We start from the raw sequence: 11,672 nt of genomic DNA, 5'->3' as shown, positions 1-11,672 counted from the left end.
GGCTCTATTTAGAGAACTCTTAAATGGCATCAGGTTCTCTTCGTGAAGGACAGTCAGTGGTTACTTCAAGTATTATACATATTTCCACCAAGAATGCCATGCAGCAAATTGTCATTTACCACAGAAGTAGTTCTTCAATCATCAAGCACCAAAATAAAGTTACGTGGTTTAAGAACGTGGTTTTAAAAAAGACTTCGATATGTTACAGGTGACAGACATATATTGTGCATGTAGTTAAGCTGTGTGTGTATATTTACCAACGAAGGAGGACACTTCATCTGACAAAGCGCTCTAGTCAATTAAATATTATGCCACTATAAGTCTGTTAGTCTTCAATGTTGCAGATGGGTTTAAGGGCTCCAGTAGCTTCTCATTGTCAGATAATAATTTCTGGAGATGAAGTTTAATCTGCAGCCTGTTTATCTAGAATAATCCCAGGAAGTCATTTGAGACTGTACCAGAAGTGAGTACGTATTCATATCTCTCTTCCCTAAACCTCATTGAATTGCAATCAGACATAGAGCAGATCCTCAAAATATTATGCAGCTGCAAACACTGCTGAAGTGAATGGAGGGTTAACTGGAATCCTATGGCCATCATAGGGGTTGCCAAGTACCTAAGGCTATAGTTATACAAACAGCAATTCCACAAGCAGAAGACTTCAATATGCTTTCTCTTTCTGCTTCATGTCATACAATAAATGTCTACACAATTAACATAGCTGACTTCATAGCCCTGCTTTTCATTAATTAATATTGTTACACAGAATGAGGAGACTTTGGGATGGGGGTGGGGAAAACACAAAAGTGCTTATTACAGTTTTGTTTGATTTATTGTATTCCTATTCTGCTTTTCATTGAAATGAATCCCAAAGCGACTTACAAGCAATAAATAACAGTAAGAGAATAAAATGTAACAGAACACCACAGATACAGAAAAATCATATAAAAAAATTTACTACTACTACTACTACTAATAATAATAATAATTGCATATGCCGCCCATCTCACTGGGTTGCCCCAGCCACTCTGGGCAGCTTCCAACAAACTATAAAACCACAGTAAAACACCAAACATTAAAAGCTTCCCTATCCAAGGCTGCCTTCAGGTGTCTTCTAAAACTCGGATAGATGTTTATTTCCTTTACATCTGACAGGAGGGCATTCCACAGGGCGGGCTCAACTACCGAGAAGGCAATTACAATAAAACAATTGCTATCTACAGTATAAAACATATTAAAAGCAGCAATTTTTTTAAACAAACACACACAAAACATCGCAATTACAGCAAAAGACATATGATTACCAAATCAATATGGCATTTATAATTTATAGAACAAAATTAACAGAATAACAACTAAAAATATAAGTTAAGTAAGCTCTGTTAAGTTCACACACAAACTCTCCATGTCCCCATGATTCGTAATCTTTCACTCTATTCAATTCATTAAAATACACATAACGTATATCTTTATGCCAGCTCATCCAGATGTTTGCCTTCCATTGTGGAAGAGGAAAGGAGATGAAGGCCATATAAGCATAAATGCTATAGCATTGCCAACCAAAACGAAACACAACATCCGTGAAATTCGATTCCTCATAGCAAATTTTAAACCCAGTTTATTCTGGTGTCTCATTCAACCCCTCCCCTTGAGTGCTGTTCTAACCCGTCTGTCCCACTAGGCAATAGACTATGAAATCGGACATGACCGATTGATCACCAGGCATTGATTCTCATGAAAACTAATGGAATGTAAAGAAAACGTAAGAAGCCAGATCCGTGTGAAGAGGCTGTTTGTTCATTTTAAAAAATAAACTCATTTACCAGTTGGCTCAGCAATAAAGGCTAACATATTTGGGTTCAAACGAAATTAGCAGTGGCCTTACAGAGTAACGAAGTATGTGTGAAGCCTTGGGGGTAATTTGGTAGGACTAAAATAATTGCAGGATAATTCTGGCTGAAGGCACTGTCCTCTTGTCAGCCAGTCGATCAAACTCTGCCTGCGTACTTCAGATTCGTTTATTCTGTCAGCTACAGAACTATGAATTCTAGTCACCGTGTCAACCGAAAACTGTCTTAAGAGTTTGCTCTAAAAAAAAAGGAAAAGGAAACCTAAGTTTCTAAATGATGCTTTCTGGCTGTATACTCATTTTCAGGGTCTGATATGTTTATAATACTTGAAGAGGCTTATGAGCAAGAGAATTACTATTAAGGTAAGCAGCCCAATAATATCTGAACTTATTTCAAAGGCAAATATATGTAGGCGATAACATAGTTCTTATTTTTATTATTTGGTTTTTAAATGACTGCTTAGGTTCTGTTACGATTTTGCCATGGTGAAATAGTATTTCCATTTTTTCCCCTTATCCATTTTTCTAATCTAAACTTTGCACCTGATTATATAAACCAGATGGGTGCTAAAACCATGAAGAAAAAGGAAGGTAACTGAAAAGTTGCAGCATTTCTGAACAAGGAAGTCTCATTGGGATCTTATTTGTTTATAATTATGTTCCTGGTTGAAACTTGGGTTAGAATCAAAGGAAAGGGTGTGTGTATAGGCATTTGTGTGGCTATTTTGTGGGTGGGGAATGGTGGCCTGCTTATGAGCATAGGTGGTCCAGCATCTATGCACTATGTGTATAGCTATAGTGTATAACTATGGTGTATAACTTATACAATTTGCTACCACAGAATGGGTATATGGGCATTAGTTTAGATGAGCTATAGGGGACCTGTGGACCATTCAGACTTTGCAGGACTACAAGTCCCATAATCCCTTACTATTGGCAATAGTGTCTGGAAATGATGGCAGCTGGAGTCCAACATCTGGAAAGCCACAGGTTCCCCATCCCTGCTTTAGGTGTCTTTAAAGTGGGATTAGGCAAATTTGTGAAACCAGGATAGAACCTGATACATAGGGCAGCATACCTGTTGGTAATAGATGCCGGGGATAGGCAACAGTTGATGCCTGTGACCTTCGTGCCCTGCTTGTAAGCTTTCAAAAACAAACAAACAAACAAACAAACAAACAAACAAACAAACAAACAAACCCAAAAGCAATTTGATAAAGAATGTGGGGCTATATGCATCTTTTGTCAAATCAGTCAGGTTTGTTCTTATGTTCTTTATTCATCTCCAAAATTCTTGGATGATAGGTGGCACCCCTCAAACATTCAGTCTACCAGATGCAACTTTTTATTGATATTTTGAGATGGGGTTCAATTTGTCCCAGTTTAGAAAACCAGGTGACAGGGAAAGGCAGAGGGAGGGAGGGAGGGAGAGGGAGAGGGAGAGGGAGAGGGAGAGGGAGAGAGAGAGAGAGAGAGAGAGAGAGAGAGAGAGAGAGAGAGAGAGAGAGAGACTAGCTGTTTCTATTATTATTTGAAGCCTGAAGGTCTTCTATGGTGAAGATCGTATAAGAAAGAAAATAATACAATAAATAGTAATGCCCAAGAGGACCCTTTAGGTTGGTGGATGGGGACTTGTAGCTATCCAAATATTATTCAACTCCCAGTCAGCATGGTCAATGATCAGGAATGTTATAGTTCAGCAATATATGGTGGGCCATAGGGTTCCCAACTCACAACAGTAAACACAGCAAATCTCATTTGATCGTCCTATTTCAGTCAGTGCCAGCTGTGTCAAAAGGAATTAGGAACAATTTTAGATAAAAATGTGATCAAACGCAAATGCCCATAGAACTGAACTGTAGTTTGGTATTTCATCCTTTAACACTGCATTGTTATTTGTTTCAGGGATGAGCCCATGACTATGGGGGACTGGAACTTGCTGGGCAGCATTCTAGAAGAAGTACACATCCATTCTACCATAGTGGGCAAAATCTGGCTCACCATCCTTTTCATATTTCGAATGCTAGTTCTTGGTGTTGCAGCTGAAGATGTCTGGGATGATGAGCAAGCAGAGTTCATTTGCAACACAGAGCAGCCTGGCTGCAGCAATATCTGCTATGACAAAGCTTTTCCCATCTCCCTGATCCGTTACTGGGTGCTACAGGTAATTTTTGTTTCATCTCCTTCCCTCGTTTATATGGGTCATGCCCTTTACAGACTCCGGGCCCTTGAGAAAGAGAGGCAGCGGAAGAAAGCTCACCTCAAAGCACAGCTGGAAGAGATCGAGCTTATATTGGAAGAACACAGGAGAATAGAGAGGGAATTGAGGAAGTTGGAAGAACAAAAGAAAGTAAACAAGGCACCCTTGCAAGGGGCCTTGCTGTGGACCTACATCCTGCATATCCTGACCCGGTCAGTCTTAGAAGTGGGTTTTATGGTGGGTCAGTATCTTTTATATGGGTTTCAAATGTATCCACTTTATAAATGCACTCGCCCACCATGTCCTAACACTGTGGATTGTTTTGTATCTAGACCAACGGAGAAAACTATCTTCATGGTTTTCATGCACAGTATTGCAGCAGTTTCTCTCTTTCTGAATGTTTTAGAGATTGTCCACTTGGGGGTAAAGAAGATTAAAAAGACCCTTTGTGGGACGCTCAAGGAGGAGCTTGTAGCCACTGATAATGACATTAACTTTTCCAAAAAAAATTCAGTGATACAGCAGATCTGCATCATGTCTAACTCGTCTCCCCAAGGCAGTTTTAAATTTATGCCAGACCAGCAAGTTGGGCTGCCAGCTTACCTGGCTCCTGAGGAAGGATTCACACCTGCTGAACAAAACCAGAACCCAATAAATGCAGAACAACAATGGTGCAGCAACCAAAGAAGCAGGCCAAATCAGCACCAGGGTCAACTCCACCACCTCTGCAGACATCTAGAACATCCTAATGAGTGTGATCAGCACCACAGACAGCTCCCCAGGCACCTCCAAAATCTCATGGGTCAGCGGCATGACTATCAACAACAGAATGAGTCTTCCAGCAGTGAGGATGTCCAGAAGCCATCACAGCAGGGCACCAACAGCTATCGAAAGAATGAGCAGCATCCTCTAGAACATTCCAAGAATCCTCAACATGGTCCTAAACCTTGCATTATCTCCAGTCATATGGACAGCCCTCAAGGCATTCTTCGAAAGCATAGCCGGGCACTCAGCTGCAAGGACCTAGGAACTGATCGTTGTGACTCTCCAGACAGCGGGCGTCATCAGAACCGCAAGTCTAGCTTTTTGTCCAGGGTGTTGTCAGAAAGCCAGCTGGACACAGACTCAGACACCTCAGACTCGCGGAATGGTTCTGGCTCAGATGCCAAACACAGAGATGATAGCAGTCTTCCTAACACACCACCACTTCCTTCCGCAATGGGACGCAGAATGTCAATGGCAAGTAGACCCAAGCGACCTTCCTTCTATACCCTGCTAGTGTGAGTTATCGCTCCTTAGCATAGTGCTAGCTTAGGTCTTGGGCTTTACTGGTTCGTTCAGAATTGTGATCAAATAGAGCGGGAAATAATTTTGAGTTCTTTCCTACCAAGTTAAGTCTTTGAGAAATATAACTGTTGCAGCAGAAAGGCATTTTAAAAACAAAACAAAATTAAAGGCATCAGACACTATGAATCTTATGGGGGGGGGAATTGGGAATGGGGGAGGTGCATACAATCAAATAGTGTTGCCACTGCTATCAATGTTAATATTAATGTAAAGACTTGTTGTCTTCCACACATGAACAAACAGGGTAAACAGTATATCCCTGAATCCTCCTTGAAGCATACTTTACCCTATTTTTCAGTTTGTGAACTCAAGTTACAGCTGAGTAGGATTTTAAACTCTATTTTTCAGCAGTTATGAGGATGTGCCATCAAATCACAGATCAGCTATAAACTCACATGGTGGTCTAAGATAAGCCAAAGACCTCTTGGATTCAGCTCCAACCTTTAATATGGGTATTGTAACACTGGTCTAACAAAGCATTCTGAGGCTTGAAACCTCTTAGCCCCTCTGCCATATACATGGCTTCCATTGTGTCCTGCTCACATTGACCCGTCTTGTGTGTGCACACCCTCTCGGGGGGACAGGAGGGTCCATTATCCCAGCAGGTGAATGTGATCAAGGGTATGTATATGTATCTCAGAATTCCTCCCCAAGCCATGATGCCACAATGTTATGTAGACACCATGCAGATCAATCAGCTGAACGACCTTTACAGTCATATCAAGTGAATGTGACCTATGCAGTTAGAAATTGCACAGTACTTTAATAAAATCTGAGATGCAAGTGGAGAAGCGTGGGCACATTTCCAAGCTGCAGAGATTTTCTGCTCCTTTATGAGCTAAACAAGAATTCACTGAGACTGGTCTCTTATCATGTGGTGATGCAGGCTTGCCTTCTTCTAACCTGTTCAATTGTCAGGATTCTGCCTCCATACTAATTTTGGCTGGCAATTGCTTCCATCTGGTAGTTTGAGCTAAGCATTACCACGGTCCTGCAGCCATTCCAATTCAGAGAAAGGCTCAGTGTACAATAACACTTGTTTTCCTAAGAAGCATAGGCTCATCTGCTGCATAGTCAGGCGATGCTACCTGAGAGGTTCTTATGTGGCTGCCATGTGGTACTTTGTGAGTTTCACTTTAAACGCCTGGACAGAACCCAGAAAGAGGACAAGAGGTCATGGCTCACCACACCTTCATTGGCCTGCCTGCATGTTCCATGACCATAGGCACTACTCCCTCTACATCATAGACAGGAAACTTATGCCCTACCCATATTCAACTCCCATCAGCCCCAGCCAGCATGGCCAGGATCTAGAGCAGGTGTGGAGGAACCTATGACCCTCCAAATGTTGCTGAACTACAATTCCCACCAGCCTCAGCATGAATGTTCTATGGCAATGATGCCAAAGGGCCAATGGGAATCGTAGTTCATCAACATATCTACGAATATCTAGAAAAATCTGGAGGGCTAATGGTTCCTCACACCTGATCTAGTAGGCTACAGGTGCTCCATCCCTGTTCTAGGCTCCCTTTCTACCTCTGCACTGACAATGGGGTGGGTCAGCGCTTTAGCTGCCCATCCCATGCCTACCCTCAAGACTGTTTACCATAAAGATGCTTTATTTGGGGCTGCCCTTGTTTCTGGTCTGGAAGCTGCAATTTCCAGCTGCCAGACTGCTCATGGGAGAAAGCTACATGTTACTCTTGTTGAGATAACTGCACAGGTTGTCAGCTTGCTGCTGGACCAAGTTCAAGGTTATTGTGTTAGTTCACAAAGCCCTACAGAACTAGGGCCTAAAGTACCTTAAAAACCACTTGGTTCCTTAAATATTCCACTGCCAAGGGGGAATTTGGGTAGCCCTTCATGCCCGTCAGGTTTGGTCAGCCTTTCCCAGGCACCAAGCTTTCAGTGTTGCAGCCCCTACCCTGAGAAACTCCTTGCCAATGGAAGTCCCTCAGGACATCTCTGCTTCCTTTTAGATGTTGAAACCTGTATTGTTCAGGTGGGCCTTTGGAACTTGATTTTGTTGTTTTTAACTAACCAGTTTTATTGATATGCTATTATAATAGCTTATGTTTGATATGCTATTATAGTAGTTTATGTTTCCACATCGCACGCCACCTTGTTGTTTTTCTATCAAAGTATGTATGTATGTATGTATGTATGTATGTATGTATGTGTGTATGTGTGTGTGTGTGTGTGTGTGTGTATATATATATATATATATATATATATATATATATATATATATATTTAAATGGTTTAATGAAACAAACCAGGTTCAAATCTGGCTCACGCCACCCAGCCAGCATGTCTGATGGTCAGGGTCAGATGATGGGTAGTTGTAGTCCAACAACACCTGGAAGGCATCTGCAGTTTAAGTTAATCAGAGCTCCAAGTTCAGATGTAAGGGGGAACTCCCACTAGCAGATGGTTCCACTGTGACAGGACATCTTAAACAAGACGGCTCACTTTCAGAGATTGGATATTGGGCCTTGTGGGCTGCTACATTCTTATATTTCTGAGAAAATATTATTTGTTTGCACTACTTACTATGCTGTTCAGCTGTTGACTGAGCTCTGCTGTTTAGGCAACAAGTGTCTATGTGGTTGAACAGGACCCAAGAAGTCCTGGGCAATTGATTTTCCTTTCCCAATTGAATTGTTAAAAGCCATGACATGTACAGCTCCATTTGCTGGATTGGTTGAAGCAGCAGCATTGACCAGCACAGCAACTGAAATGTGGCTTTGTTGCTTAGAGAATGGGGCAGACAGAGCAAAGCCAGTCCTGTCCTGCTACTTGGAAACTCCCTGAGTGACAAGAGATTGAGAGCAGACAAAGGGAAGTACCGTATTTTTTGCTCTATAAGACTCACCTTTTTCCTCCTAAAAAGTAAGGGGGAATGTGTGTGCGTCTTATGGAGCGAATGCAGGGTGTGCAGCTATCACAGAAGCTAGAACAGCAAGAGGGATTGCTGCTTTCACTGTGCAGTGATCCCTCTTGCTGTTCTGGCTTCTGAGATTCAGAATATTTTTTTCTTGTTTTCCTCCTCCAAAAACTAGGTGCGTCTTGTGGTCTGGTGCGTCTTATAGAGCGAAAAATACGGTACTTTGACATGAATTCAGAAATGGTCACTAGCTTAGATTGCTTTTTAAAGTGATCCCATAAATTCATGGAGGACAGATCTGTAATATCAGGAATGTGAAACCATTTGCATCCCCTGCCCCAAGGCACTGTTGAACCACAATCCCCCTGATCCTTAACCATTTTGCAATGGTAGCTGCAGCTGATGCGCCACCACTTCGACATCTTTTGGAGCAGGGATCAACAAACTTTTCCAGCAGGGGGCCGGTCCACTGTCCCTCAGACCTTGTGGGGGGGCGGACTAGATTTTTTTGGGGGAAATGAACAAATTCCTATGCCCCACAAATAACCCAGAGATACATTTTAAATAAAAGGACACATTCTACTCATATAAAAACATGCTGATTCCTGGACTGTCTGTGGGTCGGATTTAGAAGGTGATTGGGCCGGATCCAGCCCCTGGGCCTTAGTTTGCCTACCCATGATCTGGTGGGCTACAGCTTCTCTACCACTCTCATATTCTGAAGAATAGATGACTGGAAAGTATTTATTGGGGAGCAAACAGCAGGGCAGAAGTATTGCTTGTGGGTTTCTCACAAGCAAGTGACTGGACTAGACTGACCTTGGTTTAATTCAGCAGGGTGGTTGTTGTGCTTTTAAGATGAAGCACTAAACTGGTGTGGCTGACCTGCATCCCTCAATATATTGTTGGACTCTAGCTCCCAGCAGTCTCAGCATAACTAATGGTTAGGGATGATGGGAACATCTAGAGGGAAGCAGATTTGTCACTCCTTCGCTAAGCTGTAAGCAAAACAGGTAAGCTAAAACTAAAATAATCTACAAATCTATTGAGAATTTCACTGAACCTTCTTTCTTTTTCTACAAGCCAAGTCAGTTTCTTTCTCTTTTCTCTTTCAGAATGTGCTACTAGAACTATCATCTATCATGAAAAAATAATGCTTTCTTAGCAGCACTACCAAAGCACAGCAGCAAATCCCGAAACCTGAAACATGAAGGTTAAAAGCAGTTCTCTCACTTCCTCCTAGACCCTAGCAAATATGCTGCTTCAAGGTGGACAGCTATGGATATGGAATCTGTTATTTCTGACTGACACATGCATCTTGGCAGCCGCACGTGTGATCCAAAAGCCTCTTTCAAAATGCTCCCATTTCCTCTCATGTGCAACTACTAGGAGCTGTTTAGTGTGTCCAGCTGCTACAAAACAGCATTCTTTTGTTCCTAGGAGAAGACTATGGGGGAGATATGCCATTTGATTTGTAGGACTGCCACATAGCTATCCAGCAGGAGCCCCGGTACACAACTTCAAGGCTGTTGAGATACAAAACATCTGTAAGGGTGGGATTGGCAGACGAGACTGCTTTCTGAAAGGCTCTCTTCCCTGCCCACCTCTGTACGCCCCAGGAATCAATGAATAAAAGATGAAAGCAGCATGCAGTAAGTTTTTAGTTCAGTGCTGCAGGTTACAGACCTTTGGCACGCTGAATCTTATGATCTTGAAGGAATTGTCAGCATTACCTTGTTACTTGCCTGTTTCTCCAAATGTTAATAAACACGGGCTGAAAGCTTTTTTTAAAAAACAAAACATGATATAGCCTACCCGTTTTATTCCTTTAGCATAAAAGGGGACTAAAACAACAACTTAAACTGTTTCTACATTGTCTTTGTCCAGACAGTTCTACTTGCTGCTGCTTATGGAAAGGTTGGGTTTTTAACAACAAAAGAATAATAACGTCTCTTTCTGACTACTGCTGTTCCTGCCCTATATAGCACATAGGAAGTAAGGGTAGCCTTGCCATAGAAAAGATACCTGTCCCGAAGGGGAAACTGTTCATTATCTGGGTGTTTTCTCTCTTTCCTCTTGTTCTTAAATAGGGCAGAGATGTCTGAGCACACAGCTAGACTTAATGGAGGGGATAATAGATTCAAAAAATGGTAGGGAATAACTGCAAGGTCAAAAATGAATAGGCCAGACTGTTTCCAGCTATGTGTGGCAGCAAGGGAAAGATTATCGAGTTCACAACAGGGATGCACAACTCCCAAGGGTCACTTCAGTGCTTTTAACTAACTCAAGAGGCCCTCATTGCTATATCCTATGCGAAAAGCATTTCTGCTACAATTTTAATAGTTCTTTCTTTCTTTCTTTCTTTCTTTCTTTCTTTCTTTCTTTCTTTCTTTCATCGATTTCTTTTTCTCATAGAGCACACACTCTCTTTATGAAATCCATTCCATCTTTTCAGTCTCACTCAAACACAAAAAGCATACAGAGTAAAAAACAACCCTTACCCCTTTGGGACAGAAAGAAAAAACCAGCCCTAGAAACCACAATAGATAAATGTTCAAACAGGCAACTGCAATATGGAACAAGTGAGTTTCTTCTTCTGTTCCAGTTATTATGGTGCTCCAATCAACCCTCCTCAAGAATGCACAATTGCTTCAAGCTGCACACTTAAATGTTAGGTTGAATAGGAAACATTAACTAAAGGATAAAGAAAGACATGGTGGGGAAGACCCACTTCCATGTTTTTCACAAGCTTTTAGTGTTTTCTTTACTAGTAAATGAAGATTTTTATAAAAGATACCATGCCCAAGGAATACAGCGAGATAAATCACAAACTAAACAACTCTGTATTTAGTTTACAAAACCTAATTGACAATAATGTACAGCATGTCAACACATTCTATTACATGAGATCTTAAATAATATATACAATGCCAAAGTAATAATGACATGCGCAACTCAGTATTTCAAAGCTGAGCAGTCCAAATATTCCTGAAATAAGTCCATGTGAGCAACTCTCTAAATGCATTAAAGCTACCTGAAGGTGGCTCACATATGTATATTGCTTTATGAATGTTAAGAAGACCCCCATGTGAGAAAACGCTCATCAAAAGCTCAGACACAACCTTCATAGTAGCTCACATGACCTTGGATACAATGCTTTATAACTGAGGCAGCTCATTTGTTCGGCTGCACGCCACTGAGGGCTGAACATGAATGTGTGATTCCATTAAAATTCGCCTTAAAAGTAAGCTAAGATCATGCAAAGGTGAATTCTGCCCATGATAAAAGCCTGTGGCACCTACACCAATCTTGCTACCTGAAGTGCAAATGAAGACCAACAGTGAGCCAGTATGGACAATGGCAGAATGCCTAATTCCTACATAACACTA

The 11,672-nt window shown here is 41.6% G+C and overlaps 1 protein-coding gene across 1 annotated transcript; it reads left to right on the top strand.

The window, feature by feature from the left end:
- The first annotated feature begins 3,730 nt into the window (after positions 1 to 3,730).
- Positions 3,731 to 5,333, top strand: GJA10 (gap junction protein alpha 10). The gene has a single exon (XM_028721698.2). It carries the CDS (start codon positions 3,765 to 3,767, stop codon positions 5,331 to 5,333), a length of 1,569 nt encoding a protein of 522 aa, XP_028577531.1. The 5' UTR covers positions 3,731 to 3,764.
- The last annotated feature ends 6,339 nt before the right edge of the window (positions 5,334 to 11,672 follow it).

The sequence above is a fragment of the Podarcis muralis genome, chromosome 3, assembly GCF_964188315.1.
Source record: "Podarcis muralis chromosome 3, rPodMur119.hap1.1, whole genome shotgun sequence".
NCBI lineage: Eukaryota > Metazoa > Chordata > Lepidosauria > Squamata > Lacertidae > Podarcis > Podarcis muralis.
The sequence above is the reverse complement of the archived record's forward strand: the minus strand, read 5'-3'. Positions and strand labels throughout refer to the sequence as shown.